This window comes from Rhinopithecus roxellana, chromosome 8, assembly GCF_007565055.1.
Source record: "Rhinopithecus roxellana isolate Shanxi Qingling chromosome 8, ASM756505v1, whole genome shotgun sequence".
NCBI classification, from domain to species: Eukaryota; Metazoa; Chordata; class Mammalia; order Primates; family Cercopithecidae; genus Rhinopithecus; species Rhinopithecus roxellana.
The window spans coordinates 41,337,954-41,354,782 of NC_044556.1; the positions used below are offsets into that span (position 1 = coordinate 41,337,954).

Consider the following 16,829-nt stretch of genomic DNA (forward strand, 5'->3'; position numbering starts at 1 on the left):
TTATTTGTTTATTTTTTGGAGACAGTGCCTCACTCTGTCGCCCAGGCTGGAATGTAGTGGTACGACCTCAGCTCACTGCAGCCTCTGCCTCCCGGGTGCAGGTGATTCTTGTGCCTCCTGAATAGCTGGGATTACAGGCACCCGCCACCACGCCTGGCTAATTTTTTGTATTTTAGTAGAGACGAGGTTTCACCATGTTACCCAGCATGGTCTCAAACTCCTGAGCTCAGGCAATTCACCCACCTTAGCCTCCCAAAGTGCTGGGATTACAGGTGTGAACCACCACAGCTGGCCAATCATAACATCAAAATTAGCTGAGAACAGTACAAATCAACTAATTATAAGCTAAAATCATGCTACTCACTTTTAGGAGGCAAAGAAAGAAGAAGCATAAGTGGAAATTAGGGTATGTAAGTCAAATTCAGAAGAACAAGTAAAATTCTATTAGAATAAACACCATTAAAACGGAAGATTTAGCTGGATGGTGTGATGGAAGTAAACTATAACAATGCCACTGCACTCCAGGCCAGGCGACAGAGTGAGACCCAAGTATAAAGACTGTTTGTGTGTTTTGAAAGAAAATGTTCAACTAAGTAGTACACAAACTAGGGAAAAAATTCAGAAATAGAACAAGTACACAGTGAAAATTTAGGCATCCTTTCACTCTGTACTCTTGCTCCCCAAGTCCTCTTCCCAGGTAACTTTTAAACAATTTTTTTGTGTATAGTCCAGGGATATTCTGTATATATGCAAGCTATTTCCTTGATAGCCTGATTTATGATGTTTACTTTTTACTTTTTTTTTTTTTTTTTTGATACAGAGTCTCGCTCTGTTGCCCAGGCTGGAGTTTAATGGCTCAATCTCGGCACACTGCAACCTCTGCCTCCTGGGTTCAACATGTTCTCCTACCTCAGCCTCCCAAGTAGCTGGGATTACAGGTGCCCGCCACCATGCCTGGCTAATTTTTTGTATTTTTAGTAGAGATGGGGTTTTGCCATGTTGGCCAAGCTGGTCTCGAACTCCTGTCCTCAAGTGATCCACCCATCTCAGCCTCCCAAAGTGCTGGGATTACAGGCATGAGCCATTGTGCCCAGCATTCTTTTTTTGTTTGTTTTGTTTGAGATGGAGTTTCGCTCTGTTGCCCAGGCTGGAGTGAAGTGGCCCTGTCTTGGCTCACTGCAACCTCTGCCTCCCAGGTTCAAGCGATTCTCCTGCCTTAGCCTCCCAAGTAACTGGGATTACAGGTGCCTGCCACCATGCCTGGCTTATTTTTGTGTTTTTTTTTACAGCCAAGGTTTCGTCATGTTGGCCAGGCTGGTCTCCAACTCCTGACCTCAAGTGATCTGCCTACCTCAGCCTCCCAAAGTGCTGAGATTACAGATATGAGCCACTGCGCCCAGCCTACTTTTAATACTACATGAATATTTCTTTGCGTGTGTGTGTGTGTGTGTGTGTGTGTGTGTGTGTGTGTGAGAGAGAGAGAGAGAGAGAGAGACAGTATCTTGCTCTGACACCCAGGCTGGAGTGCAATGGCATGATCACAGCTCACTGCAGCCTTGAACTCCAGGGCCCAAGTGATTCTCCCACCACACCCTCCTAAGTAGCTGGGACCACAGGTGTGTATCACCACACCCAGCTAATTTTAGAGCCCCTCACTTTTGTAGAGACAAGGTGTCTCCTTATGTTGCCCAGGCTGGTCCCAAACTCCTGGATCCTGGCCCAAGCAATCTTCCTGCCTTGGCTTCCCAAAGTAATGGGATTACAGGTGTGAGCCACCTGGCCTAGCCTAATTTTTAAAAATGTTTATTTTTAGTAGAGACAAAGCCTCGATATGTTGCTCAGACTGGTCTCAAACTCCTGGGTTCAAGTGATCCTCCTGCCTCGGCCTCCCAAAGTGCTGGGATTATAGTCATGAGCCACGTAATGACTATAAGCACCTGGCTTTTTTTTTTTTTTTTTTTTTTGCACGACAGGGTCTTGCTGCATTGCCCAGTCTGGAGTGCAGTGGTGCAGTCATATCTCCCTGTAACCTCAAAATCCTGGCGTCAAGCCATCCTCCCAGCTCAGCTCCCCAAATAACTAGGACTATAAGCATGCACCATACCCCTTTTTTCTTTGTCTTTTTAATGCTATCCTCACCTATCCCCCGACAAAGGGAGTGTTTATGAAGTGTTGAGGTGAGAAAGTTGTCTAATGGACTGTAGAAGCATATATTTACAATTTTATGGTGACAATTACTCTTCTGCTCTGTCAAATTGATTTACAAAGTCAGGGCATTTTATAATTATAGTTGATGAAATGTGGTTTTAATGGTCATCTATATAAAATGTCATCAGGGATTTCCTCTACAATTATGAGTCTGATTTTTCATAGGAAAAAATGCAAAACTGAAAGCATGTTAGAAACAAAAAGGCCTTAGCAATTACCTAGTTTATTTCCCTGACTTTACAGATGAGTAAATTGGATCTGAGCTTTGATTTAAGAAACGAAAATGCCTGTATAGTATATGCTTAATTCATGAAGTTGTCTACCTAGAAAGACTATAATAAGACGCTGAATTCTGCAACAGAGTATGATTCAGAATGGTCAAAGTGTGGAGCAATATTTGTGATTCTTCAGGGAAACCTCAAATGCATTCTGAAGGGGAGATACCTTCACTGCCATCAGGCAGCCAATCTGCAAAACCAGTAAGCCAGCCCAGGAAATCAACCCAGCCAGATGTTTGTGCCTCTCCTCAAGAAAAGCCACTCAGGACTCTGTTTCACCAACCTGAGGAAGAGATAGAAGATGGTGGACTCTTCATTCCAATGGGTAGGCTTTCTTCTTTTTAATTAAATGAAACGTCTTTATTGAAGTATAATATGTAGAAAACTGCACATACCCTAAGATATCCTGAATTCACTATATTTTCACCAATTTAATACACCCTTGTAAGCAGGACCCAGATCAAGATACAGAATGTTATCAGTACCCAGAAGTCCATCTTGTCTTCCCTTTCAATTACTCTCTACCCATAGGTTAACCACTATCCTGATGCCTAGCAGCATATATTGGTTCAATTTTTTTTTTTGTTTTTTTTTTCCTTTTGAGACAGAGTTTCGTTCTTGGCTGGAGTACAGGGGCGTGATCTCGGCTCACTGCAACTGTTGCCTCCTGGGTTCAAAAGATTCTCCTGCCTCAGCCTCCAGAGTAGCTGGGATTACAGGCACCTGCCACCACACCCGGCTAATTTTTGTGTTTTTGGTAGAGACATGGTTTTGCTATGTTGGCCAGGCTGGTCTCGAACTCCTGACTTCAGGTGATCCAACCACCTTGGCTTCACAAAGTGCTGGGATTACAGGTGTGGGCCATTGCGCCCAGCCAGTTGTTTTGTCTTTTTGTCTTTTATTTGAATGGAATCATGTGTGTACATTTTATAACTGCCTTTTGTTTTGTTTTGTTTTTGTTTTTGAAGACAGGGTCTCACTCTGTCACTCAGACTGGGGTGTAGTGGTACCATCACAGCTCACTGTGGCCTTGACCTCCTGGGTTAAAGTGATCTTTTTGTCTCAGCACTGAGTAGCTGGGACTGTAAGCGCGTGCTGTCGCAGCCAGCTAATATTTTTTTTCTTTTTTTTTGAGACAGAATCTCGCTTTGTTGCCCAGGCTGTTGGAATGCAATGGCTTGATCTCAGCTCACTGCAACCTCCACCTCCTGGGTTCAAGCAATTCTCCTGCTTCAGCATCCCTAGTAGCTGGGATTACAGGCGCCTGCCATCATGCCCAGCTAATATTTGTGTTTTTTGTAGAGGCGGGGTTTCACCATGTTGGCCAGGCTGGTCTTGAACTCCTGACCTCAGGTGATCTGTCTGCTAATTAAAAATTTTTATTTTTGTAGAGATGGAGCCCCACTGTCTCAACTCCTGTGCTCAATTGATCCTCTTGTCTCGGCCTCCCAAAGTGTTGGGATGACAGACGTGAGCCACCGTGCCTGGCATTGTGACTGCGTTTATTCTCTCAATGTTTTGTTTTTTTTTTTTGAGACAGAGTCTTGCTCTGTCACCCAGACTGGAGTGCAGTAGTGCTATCTTGGCTCACTGCAGTGTCCACCTCCTGGGTTCCAGCGATTCTCCTGCCTCAGCCTCCTGGGTAGCTGGGATTACAGGCACGGCCACCATGCAGGGCTAATTTTTTTATTTTTAGTAGAGACGGGGTTTCACTATGTTGGCCAGGCTGGTCTTGAACTCCTGAGCTCAGGTGATCTGCCAGCCTCGGCCTCCCGATGTGCTGGGATTACAGGTGTGAGCCACCGTGCCCAGCCTCAATATTGGTTTTTTTGTTTTGTTTTGTTTTTGTTGTTGAGACGGAGTCTCGCTCTGCCTCCCAGGCTGGAGTGCAGTGGCACAATCTTGGCTCATTGCAAGCTCCGCTTCCCGGGTTCACGCCATTCTCCTGCCTCAGCCTCCCAAGTATCTGGGACTACAGGCGCCTGCCACCACGCCTGGCTAATTTTTTTTTATCTTTTAGTAGAAACAGGGTTTCACCGTGTTAGCCAAGATGGTCTCGATCTCCTGACCGCGTGATCCACCCACCTCGGCCTCCTGAAGTGCTGGGATTACAGGCGTGAGCCACCGTGCCCAGCCAACATTGTTTTATATTTATGAAATTCATCCATATTCTTGGATGTACTTGTAGATTGTTCATTTTTATTGCTGTGTATCATTCTGTTGTTTGAATATTTTATGTATCTTTTATTTTCTTTTCTTTAATTTTTTTTTTTTTTTTAAGAGATAGGTACTGCTCTGTCACCCAGGCTAGAAGTTCAGTGCCATGATCAAAGCTCACTGCAACCTTGAACTCCAAGGTTCAAGTGATCTTCTCACTTCAGCCTCCCCAGTAACTGGGACTCTAGGTGCACACCACAATGCCTGGCTAATTTTCATTTTTATTTTATTATTATTATTTTTTTAGAGACGGTTTTCACTATGTTGCCCAGGTTGATTTTGTATTTCTGGGCTCGAGCAGTCCCTCCTTGATCTCTCAAAGTGTAGGATTACAGGCATGAGCCTCCTCACCTGGTCTGCTTTACGTTTTCTTTATCCATTCAACTCTTTGTTTTGTTTTTTCTTTTTGCTTCTTTGTGCCCATTGTTACTCCCAGGCTGGAGTGCAGTGGCGTGATCTCAGCTCACTGCAACCTCTGCAACCTCTGAGTTCAGGCGATTCTCCTGCCTCAGCCTCCTGCGTAGCTGGGATTATAGGCGCGCACCACCGCTCCCCTGCTAATTTTTGTATTTTTAGTAGAGACGGGTTTCATCATGTTGGTCAGGCTGGTCTCGAAGTCCTGACCTCATGATCCACCCGCCTCAGTCTCCCAAAGTGCTGGGATTACAGGCGTGAGCCACTGTGCCTGCCCTTTTTTTTTTTTTTTTTTTTTTTTTTTTGATATGGAGTTTTGCTCTCGTTGCCCAGGCTGGAGTGCAATGGTGCAATCTTGGCTTACTGCAACCACTCCCTCCTGGGTTCAAGCGATTCTCCTGCTTCAGTTTCCCAAGTAGCTGGGACTAAAGGCACGTGCCACCATGGCCAGCTAATTTTTTTTTTTTTTTTTTTTTTTTAGTAGAGGCAGGGTTTCACCCTGGTCTTGAACTCCTGACCTCAAATGATCCGCCCACCTTGGTCTCCCAAAGTGCTGGGTCACAGGTGCAAACCACTGCACGTGGCCCCATTCAATTCTTGATGAGTATTTGGATAGTTTTCAGTTGTGGCTACTCTGAGTGGTGCTGCTGTGAATAATCTATAGATTTTTTGCTGAACATATGTACTTCTTTTTTGTTGGACGGAAATGCTAGCTCATAAGGTTAGGCATCCTTAAAATTCTTTTGAAATATTGAATTTTTTATTGTGAAACATAACACAGACACATGACTTAAGACTTCTTTATTTGATTTAGCAAATGGTGTGTGTGTGTGTGTGTGTGTGTGTGTGTGTGTGTGTGTGTGTGAATCTTGCTCAGTCGCCTAGGCTTGAGTGCAGTGGTGTGATCTCGGCTCACTGCAACTTCCGTCTCCGGGATTCAAGTGATTCTCCTGTCTTAGCCTCCTGAGTAATTGGAATTATAGGGGCACACCACTGTGCCCGGCTAATTTTGTATTTTCAGTTTCACCATGTTGGCCAGGCTGGTCTTGAACTTCTGACCTCAGGTGATCTACCTACCTTGGGTTCCCAAAGGGCTGGGATTACAGGCAGTGGGCCACTGCGTCCAGCCTCACTTTGGCAAATGGTTTTAAAATGAACATGTAATTTTTCTTATTGCATATTCTAGACCTTCATTACTATGTAGGTTATAAGTAGTAGTGATAGTTGACATTTGTATCTTATTTCTGAACAAAACAGGAAAATGTTCAGTATTCCTTCATTATATATGAGGATAGTTACAGGCTTTCCATAGAAATATTTTTTAGGTTAAGGAAATAATTTTCTTTTCCTAAGTTTTCTGAGTTTTTTCATATATTGAATTTCATCAGATGCTTTTTCCTATCTCTATTAAGATCATGTGTTTTTCCTCTTTCATTTTGTTAATGTAATAAGTTACATTAGGTGTATTGAGGTATAAAATAAAATGTATCTGATGAGTTTTGAAAAATATGTACAGTGGGGCCAAGCGCGGTGGCTCACGCCTATAATCTCAGCACTTTGGCAGGCTGAGCCGGGTGGATCACCTGAGGTCGGGAGTTTGAGACCAGCCTGAGTAACATGGAGAAACCCAGTCTCTACTAAAAATACAAAATTAGCTGGGCGTGGTGACACACGCCTGTAATCCCAGCTACTCAGGAGGCTGAGGCAGGAGAATCACTTAAACCCAGGAGGCAGAGGTTGCAGTGAGCTGAGATTGCACCATTGCACTCCAGCCTGGGCAACAAGAGTGAAACTCCATCTCAAAAAAACAAAAGAAAGAAAAATATATACAGTTGTGTTAAGTGCTGCCACAACCAATGTGGAACATTTCTGTCACGCCAAAAGTTGCCTAATTCCCCTTTGCTATCCCCTGTTCTCAAACATTGGCAACCACTGATTTCTTTTCTATTTCCATAGTTTTGCATCTTCTGTGCAAATGTTCTATACTGGGCATACTGTCATATAATATGTGTCCTTTTACATCTGGTTTCTTTCACTTGGCATAATGCTTTTGAGATTTATCCACTTTACTGTCAGCTTTCTGGGCTAAGTTCCTGGAGCAGCTATTTTGGAATTCTGGTGATGCTCTTGGTTTATTTGCAGAAGAACAAGACAATGAAGAAAGTGAGAAAAGGAGAAAAAAGAAAAAGGGTACCAAGAGGAAACGAGATGGAAGGGGTCAAGAAGGGACCTTGGCATATGACCTGAAACTGGACGACATGCTTGACCGTACCTTGGAGGATGGTGCCAAGCAGCACAATCTAACAGCGGTCAATGTCCGAAACATCCTTCATGTGAGTAAGACTGGGGCAGCTATGTTAATGGAAGGGAACTTTTTCATGGAAAGCATATAAAAATACTCAGCAAATTCTTGACTCTTGGCATGTTAATCACCAATTTTATGGGTTACCTGTGATAGAGCATTTTACGTTTTTACCTTTTTTTTTTTTTTTTTTAAGACGGAGTCTGGCTCTGTCGCCCAGGCTGGAGTGCAGTGGCCGGATCTCAGCTCACTGCAGGCTCTGCCTCCCGGGTTTATGCCATTCTCCTGCCTCAGCCTCCGGAGTAGCTGAGACTACAGGCGCCCGCCACCTCGCCCGGCTAGTTTTTTGTATTTTTTAGTAGAGATGGGGTTTCACCATGTTAGCCAGGATGGTCTCGATGTCCTGACCTCGTGATCTGCCCATCTCAGCCTCCCAATGTGCTGGGACTACAGGCTTGAGCCACCGTGCCCGGCCCGTTTTTACATGTTCAAGATAGCTTTCTCCTTGTACTCAGTACAAGTTTGAAATATGAACACATGTTAAAGAATTTAATTGGAAGGATAAACTGTTCCTGTTTTCCACTGATTTGCATATTTACTGTATTGTTTAGCAGATTCAATGTTGATAATGTTCATAGTGGGTTTGCTCTTTTGTGGGTCGATATGTCTAAAAAGATGCCTGGTTAATAGTTTATTGCTCTTCGTACATATGTAAATACTTTTCTTGATATGTAGCAACACAGCTATTTGCAGAGCTTTTGCTCTTTGTTACTCTTTCTCTTAAGCATATAGTTACTTACCTCAGGATCTCTTTTTATGTGAGCCATTCCTGTTCCTAGTAGCAGCTAATGAGATTGGTTCATTTGCTGCTACCTTGTTTGAAACTGTGGTTCTGGCCAAAACGTACTTCTGCCTTCTTTGCTTTCAGTTGCGTTGCTTTATCCCAGTCTGATGCTATTCGAGTATATGGTTCTCATTTGTCCTGTATACACGTCTAACAGAGTTACATAGAGAGAAGAGTATTGTCTAGGTGACAAACCCTTGTTGCATAAAGTGTAATTTCATCTTTCTCCAGGAAGTAATCACAAATGAACACGTGGTAGCTATGATGAAAGCAGCCATCAGTGAGACAGAAGATATGCCAATGTTTGTGAGTAGTTGACTTTTAATGTCTTGGAATAGAGTTGTCTGTAAACTGGCTAAGGGTAGGAAGTCACTTAGGAGTTTGTAAACAGTTTGGCAGCTGGGGTGAAAGCATCCCAAAACACAAGAATTACGTGGTAATTTTTACTTATTTTATTTGTTATTTTGTTACTATTATTTTTTTAGAGACAAGGTCACGCTGTGTCACCAAGGCTAGACTCAAACTCCTAAGCTGGACTCAGAGATCCTCCTGGTTCAGCTTCCTGAGTAGCTAGGACTACAGGAGCATGCGACTATGCCCAGCTAATTTAAAACAATTTTTTTTGTAGGGGATGTCTCACTATGTTTCCCAGGCTGGTCTCAAACTCCTGACCTCAAGCCATCCTCCCACCTTGCCCCTAAAATGCTAGGATTACAGGCATGAGCCACCTCACTGAGCTGTGATTTTTATTGAATATTTCCTTTCTGTTTTTTTCTCCTTAGGAGCCTAAAATGACACGCTCTAAACTGAAAGAAGTAGTGGAAAAAGGAGTGGTAAGCATTCTGTTTTTTTGTTTGTTGGTTGTTTTTAGCTTGGTAAATAGGATCTAATTCACCCATACGGAAAAATATAGGAAAGATTGTGGTCTGAATTTTCCTCTTTAAAGAAATATTTGTAAAAGACAGTAGAATTGTTTCTACATGATCATAAGCTGTAATGATCATAGTTTATTTTAGTAGATATGAAGCATTGCTTTTTGGAATTGCTAGAACGATAACCATTTGGAATGGCTGAAACCAATGGGTGAGACCAGTTTTTCTATTTATGTTACAACACTTGTTGCAAAGTGTTTAGTATTTTTCGTAGTGTGTTCTAGGGGACACACTTTGTAAAAATATCTTTGGTGTGGGATCCCTCAGGCATGCTTATTAAAAATGCATACTTTTGGCCAGGTGTAGTGGCTCATGCCTGTAATCCCAGCACTTTGGGAGGCCGAGGCAGGTGAATCACTTAAAGTCAGGAGTTCGAGACCAGCCTGGCCAACATAGTGAAACTCTGTCTCTATTAAAAATACAAAAATTAGCTGGGCGTGGAGGTGTGCGCCTGTAATCCCAGCTGCTTGGGAGGCTGAGGCACAAGAATCGCTTGAACCCGGGAGGCGGAGGTTGCAATGAGTGGAGATTACACCACTGCACTACACAGCCTGGGCAATGGAGTGAGACTGTCTCAAAAAAACAAAAACAAAAACAAACAAAATAATCCCCATACTTTTGGGCCCACCCCAGACCAGAGAATCAGGACCCATGGGCAGGGCCTTGGAATATGCATTGGCAAAAACACAACAGTTAATTCTTTTGAATACTAAAGTGTGAGAACCACTTGAAGACATCTGAAGTATTCTGGTACAGCAAGCTCTTTGGTGCTTGGAGCTATGCTATATCCTTCTTAATAAGCACTTGACTAGTTTGTGCTTACAAGACAGTTAATAGTCATGAGGGAGTTCATTGTATTTCTGATAGTAAGGAAGATTTGCCTTACAGACTGAAAAACGTATCATAGGTTTTATCTGTCCTGGTTTTATTCCTTGGAGCCTGATAGAAGAAACAAGTCTAGGCTGGGCATCGTGGCTAATACCTGTAATCCCAGCACTTTGGTAGGTGGAGGTGGGAAGATTGCTTGAAGCCAGGAGTTCACGAGCAGCCTGGGCAACATAATGAAACCCTGTCTAGAAAAAAAAGCAAGAAAAGAAATTGGTGTATTCTTCCACATGACTTTTCCTACAGTTGAAAAAAACTAGTGTGTCGTTTCATAACATTTTCTTGGCTATACATCCCCCAATTTGTCCCCCCCCCCTTTTTTTTTGAGTTGGAGTCTTGCTTCATCATCCAGGCTGGAGTGCAGTGGCACGATTCTGGCTCACTGCAACCTCCGCCTCCCAAGTTTAAGTGATTCTTCTGCCTCAGCCTCCTGAGTAGCTGGGATTACAGGTGTATGCCACCATGCCCGGCTAATTTTTTTTTTTTTTTTTTTTTTTTAATTTTTAGTAGAGATGGGGTTTCACCATGTTGGCCAGCCTGGTTTCAAACTCCTGACCTCAAGTGATCTGCCTGCCTCGGCCTCCCAAAGTGCTGGGATTACAGGCGGAGCCACTGGGTCTGGCCTTTCTGTTTTGAGATGGAGTCTCACTCTGTCACCCAGGCTGGAATGCAGTGGTGCAATCTCAGCTCACTGCAACCTCTGGCTCCCAGGTTCAAGCGATTCTCATACCTCAGCCTGCTCAGTAGCTGGGATTATAGGCATGCATCACCACACCCATCTATTTTTTGTATTTTTAGTACAGGTGGGGTTTCACCATGTTGGCCAGGCTGCTTTTGAATTGGCCCATGTGATCACCTGCCTTGGCCTCCCAACATGCTAGGATTATAGGCATGAGCCACTGTGCCCGTCCCATATCCTTTTAAAAGTACGCCAAAAGAGCTGGGCACGGTGGCTCACGCCTGTAATCCCAGCACTTTGGGAGGCCGAGGTGGGCGGATCATGAGGTCAGGAGATCGAGACCATCTTGGCTAACACAGTGAAACCCCATCTCTACTGAAAATACAAAAAATTAGCCAGGTGTGGTGGCAGACGCCTGTAGTCCCAGCTACTCTGGAGGCTGAGGCAGGAGAATGGCGTGAACCCGGGAGGCGGAGCTTGCAGTGAGCGGAGATCGCGCCACTGCACTCCAGCCTGGGTGACAGAACGAGATTCCGTCTCAAAAAAAAAAAAAAAAAAGGTATGCCAAAAGAAGACTACTAAACCAGATGTGGTTTGACTAGTATAGTTAGATTGTCTCCACAGTGTTCCAGATTATATATTTATCCTAATGTAGCCTAAGGTCAAATTGACCTTTTTTTTGGCAATCACGTAACTTTTTTTGGTCTGGTTGACTAACCCTTGTTGCATAAATTGAAATTTCATCTTTCTCCAGGATGTGATCACAAATGAATAGGTGGTAGCTATGATGAAAGCAGCCATCAATGAGGAAGTTCTATGAAGTCTACTTGACATATAGAATATAATTAACATGGCTGGGCGTGGTGGCTCATGCCTGTAATTCCAGTACTTTGGGAGGCCGAGGCAGGTGGATCACCTGAGGTCAGGAGTTTGAGACCAGCCTGGCCAACATGGTGAATCCCTGTCTCTACTAAAAATACAACAATTAGCCGGGCATGGTGGTGGACACCTGTAATCCCAGCTACAGAGACGAGAGGATCGCTTGAACCCAGGAGGGAGAGGTTGCAGTGAGTGGAGATCACACCACTGCACTCCAGCCTGGGTGATAGAGCAAGACGCTGTCTTACAGGAAAAAAAAAAAAAAAGAATATAATTAACATTAATTATTTGATTTGGTGAAAAAAAATCCAAGGAGATCCAAATTAGGCTCTGGATTGTGTTTATTGGCCATAAATATAGATGTAGAGAAGTTGGGCCATCCAGGACTGTGTAGTTTATGTAGGAGAGCAGGTATTTTTTTTTTTTTTTTTATAACGGAGTCTCGCTCTGTCGCCCAGGCTAGAGTGCAGTGGCCGGATCTCAGCTCACTGCAAACTCCACCTCCCAGGTTTATGACATTCTCCTGCCTCAGCCTCCCGAGTAGCTGGGACTACAGGTGCCTACCACCTCGCCTGGCTAGGTTTTTGTATTTTTTTTAGTAGAGACGGGATTTCACCGTGTTAGCCAGGATGGTCTCAATCTCCTGACCTCATGATCTGCCCGTCTCGGCCTCCCAAAGTGCTGGGATTACAGGCTTGAGCCACCGCGCGTGGCCGAGAGCGGGTATTAAAATGTAGGTCTCTTGCTTCTTAATTCTTTCTTTCTTTTTTTTTTTAGAGACTTGCTCTGTTGCTTAGGCTAGAGTACAGTGGCCTAATCATAGCTCACTGCTGCCTTGAACTCCTGTGCTCAAGGGATCCTCCTGCCTCAGCCTCACAAACAGCTAGGCCTACAGGCATGTGCCACCATGCCCAGCTAATTGGTTTTTTTGAAACATTTTTTTGTAGAAATAGGGTCTTGCTTTGTTGCCCAGGCTGATCTCAAACTCTTGGGCTCAAGTGATCCTTCTGTCTTGATCTCCCTACATGCAGGGATTACAGGCATGAGCCACTATACTTGGCCTTCTTAATTCTTACTAGACTGACTCCAACACACTTCTGAATGCTGGCTTGCCTTTCTAATGGATTTGGCAGTAGGTAGGAAAGGGAAATGGACCTGAATCACATCATTCCCTTTACCCTATATTGGTCCCATCTACACAGCACTAGGTAAATGGTCAGAACATAGCAGGGCTGATTTGATTTGAGAAGCTAAGACTCCTTTTAGAGACAGAACCTAATGACCAGTTGGCTTTTGTTCATAAGGTGATTTTGGTTGGGTTACAATTAAATGGTCAAGAAATTATACATCCTCAATGGCATTTTATCAGCAATATATAAGAACTTTAAAAAAGTTCTTTAGGGGCCGGGCGCGGTGGCTCAAGCCTGTAATCCCAGCACTTTGGGAGGTCGAGACGGGCGGATCATGAGGTCAGGAGATCGAGACCATCCTGGCTAATACGGTGAAACCCCGTCTCTACTAAAAAATACAAAAAACTAGCCGGGCGACGAGGCGGGCGCCTGTAGTCCCAGCTACTCGGGAGGCTGAGACAGGAGAATGGCGTGAACCCGGGAGGCGGAGCTTGCAGTGAGCTGAGAGCCGGCCACAGCACTCCAGCCTGGGTGGCAGAGCAAGACTCCGTCTCAAAAAAAAAAAAAAAAAAAGTTCTTTAGGCTAGGTGTGGTGGCTCACACCTATAATCCCAGCGCTTTGAGAGGCTGAGGTGGGAGGATTGTTTGAGCCCAGGAGTTTGAGACCAGCCTAGGAAATCTAATGAGACTCTGTCTCTACAAAAAATTTTAAAAATTAGCGAGGTCTGGTGAGGAGGCATGCCTATAGTCCTAATCGGGAGGCTGAGGCAGGAGGATCACTTGAGCTCAGGAATTTGAGGCTGCAGTGAGCTCTGATAGTGCTACTGCTCTAGCCTGGGCAACAGGGCAAGATCCTGTCTCAAAACAAAAACAAAAACAAGAAAAACTTTCCCTCTAGGTCTTATAAAAATTTTCAAACATTCAAAAAGTTGAAAGATTGTTACAATGTATGTAAATTCTAAGAGTAATATTTTGCCATATTTGCTTTATATCTCTGTGTTGTTTTTTCACGTTCTATTGGAAAAATAAGTGTGGACAACTTGCAACTTTGCCCTAAATCCCCTAGTAAAAGTGTTTTTTTTTTTTTGTTTTTTGTTTTTTTTAAAAGCAGCTCCATAGGCAGAGCAGGTCTACTCCATGGGCAGAATAGTCCATAAAAGCTTTTCATGGCTGGCTTTTGGAGTTGTACTTAACGGTGGATTCATGTAACTGATTACAAAAATATATTGCTGTTAAAAGACTACTGTAACCAAAATATCTTAGGTTTGTGTAGTTTAATAGTTTATAAATAGTTTTCACATCTGTTGTTCCATGTGAACTGCAGCTGTGATATGAACAAGGTAGACATTGTTTTCTTTATTTATAGAAAGAAGTGAGGCTTACCAGGTGTAAGGCAGAAATGCTCATGACTGTAATAGATTCTTTCCTCGTTTTTTTCTTTCTAACTCTGACAAATAATTGAGAGTATACCCTCAGGGATAATCAACACCTCTAGATCACTGCAGGTGCTTGTTAAGTATATGGCTGTTAGTGATAGTACAGAGGAAGTAAACATGAAAAACAATTATTTCAGTTAAGATAACTTAATTATTTATATTCTTTGTTGGTAGGTAATTCCAACATGGAATATTTCACCAATTAAGAAGGCCAATGAAATTAAGGTAAACTTGGAAGAAATAATTGTTATTCTTTTCCAGAAAGACTTCATCGGTTTTGAAACTTAAGTACTTCCTCTTTAACTTTTCTTGATCAATCTTTGTTTTAATTCCAGCTTTGTTTTTTTCCATTCTATTACTCTTAGGTTTGCATCTCATGGAATTCACTTTAACCTCTGCCTCGTGTTATTTGCTTTAGCTGTACATTATGCTCTTAGGATTTTTTTTTTTCCTGCCCTGCTTCTTCCCCTTATTTTCCAAATACATATGATTTGTGTTTCCCATTAGTTCATTTCTTTCTAATTGTACTAATGTAGCCTCCTCAGTTTGTGGATATCCACCTTGAAGAAGATGATTCCTCAGATGAAGAATACCAACCGGATGATGAAGAAGAAGATGAAACTGCTGAAGAGGTCAGTGAGTGTTAGTTGGTAATGTGTGTCTTAATAAAGCAGGATATACTTTGCTTCTTTAGTAACGTCACTTGTAGAGAGGATTGAGACATGGTTATTTTTTCAGCTCATTTCTGTGCTTTAAGCTGTTTTTCTGCCTTTTATACTCCCTTAATTTTATAATCTATTATGAAATATAGCATAGAAACATGCATAGAATAAAAATGTATAGCTTCAGTTATTATAATGCAAATCCTCATGAAACTCATAGCAAAGTCAAGAACTGTAATGTTAGTAGGACACCCCCGTATACCCTCCCCAGTCATAATCACCTCCCTCCCCCTAAAAATAACCACCACCCTGCCTTTTAGTAATTATTTCTTTGCTTTTCTTTATAGTTATATCACCTCAATATGTATCTCTACACACTATAGTTCAGTTGTTACTGTTTTGAACTTTATATAAATGGACCCATGTTTATATGTTTTGTTCCTAGCTTTTTAAAATTCAACATTGTGCTTTTGAGATTCATTTATGCTACTGGTTTTAGCTCTACTTTGTTCACTTTCATTGCTGTGTTAATATGTCCTTTGACTTGTTTCTTAATGTATTCTTTGAATTGTTTTGTAAAAGGATTTTAGACCAAGGCCTTACACTTTGTAATACGGATTAGGATAGTGATCTGATTCCTGTCCCCATCTTTAGTATTTTTTTTTTTTTTTTTAATCTCCTCTGTTGCCTATGGAGTGCAGTGTGCGATGTTGACTCACTGCCATCTCCACCTCCCGGGTTCAAACGATTCTTCTGCCTCAGCCTCCTGAGTAGCTGGGATTACAGGCATGCGCCACCATGCCTGGCTAATTTTTGTATTTTTAGTAGAGACAGGGTTTTGCCATGTTGTCCAGGCTGGTCTTGAACTTCTGACCTCAAGTGATCCACCCGCCTCGACCTTCCAAAGTGCTGCGATGACAGGCATAAGACACTGCACCTGGCCTTTAAGTTTCTATTTAAATTTTATTTTCTGTTACTGTAACTAGTTGAGTGATGGAATTTTTTTTTTTTTTTTTTTTTGAGACAGAGTCTCGCTCTGCCACCCAGGCTGGAGTGCAGAGGCGCAATCTTGGCTCACTGCAACCTCCGTCTCCTGGATTTAAGTGATTCTCCTGCCTCAGCCTCCCAAGTAGCTGGGATTACAGGTGCGCACCACCACGCCCGGCTTATTTTTGTATTTTTAATAGAGACGGGTTTTCACCATGTTGGCCAGGCTGAGTGATTGATATTTTATGATTCCTTCTCTTGAGATACTTCAGACTTTGTGGAATGAGGTAGGGGCATAAATATTAAGGTGAACTGGATTTATTTTGTAGAGCTTATTGGAAAGTGATGTTGAAAGCACTGCTTCATCTCCACGTGGGGCAAAGAAATCCAGATTGAGGCAGTCTTCTGAGATGACTGAAACGGATGAGGAGAGTGGCATATTATCGGAGGTAAATTGGCATCATACAAAAGAGATAAGTTAGACATAACTGTGTAAGTAGATTTTTCAACTGTGTAAGTAGATTTTCCATGATGATTCTGGGCTGTCACCGTTTTTCAAAGTTTGTTAAGTTAGTAAATAGTTCAGAGAAGGCTGGAGCTCAGTGGTAACTAAAGAACTTTTCTGAGTTCTCATTAAGGGGCCAAAAATGTGCAACTAGCGGAGTTTCTTTTCTCCTACCCTTCTCTTCTTTCGTATCTGTGCTTTCTAATGTTGTCCTAAAGCCATTGTTATTAATTTCCCACATTTTGGTAAACTAAGTAGCATTCTGTTGACTTCTCTAGAAATAGGATGAAAACTAATTAGATCATTACACTTGGAGTCTTTGTTTTTATGTACCTCTAACTAGAGAAGAGAAAGGACAATGGTGTATGGAAAGTCTGCCTCTTTTTCCCTCTCTTTTTTTTTTCCTTTTCTTGCTTTCTCTTTTTTTCTTTCTCTTCATTCTTTTCTTTCTCTTCTTTCTCTTCTCTTCTT

At 42.7% G+C, this 16,829-nt stretch overlaps 1 protein-coding gene across 5 annotated transcripts in view; it reads left to right on the forward strand.

Annotated features, from left to right (window-relative positions):
* The window catches only part of GON4L (gon-4 like), a 100,179-nt gene that overhangs the window by 25,451 nt on the left and 57,899 nt on the right, over positions 1-16,829 (forward strand). For all 5 annotated transcript variants that reach the window (XM_030937134.1, XM_030937133.1, XM_030937135.1 and 2 more), the window contains exons 3-9: positions 2,620-2,811; positions 7,260-7,450; positions 8,495-8,569; positions 9,046-9,096; positions 14,379-14,429; positions 14,741-14,836; positions 16,183-16,302. In XM_030937134.1, coding sequence (XP_030792994.1) covers positions 2,620-2,811; positions 7,260-7,450; positions 8,495-8,569; positions 9,046-9,096; positions 14,379-14,429; positions 14,741-14,836; positions 16,183-16,302 — 776 coding nt within the window. The remainder of the gene's footprint in view (positions 1-2,619; positions 2,812-7,259; positions 7,451-8,494; positions 8,570-9,045; positions 9,097-14,378; positions 14,430-14,740; positions 14,837-16,182; positions 16,303-16,829) is intronic.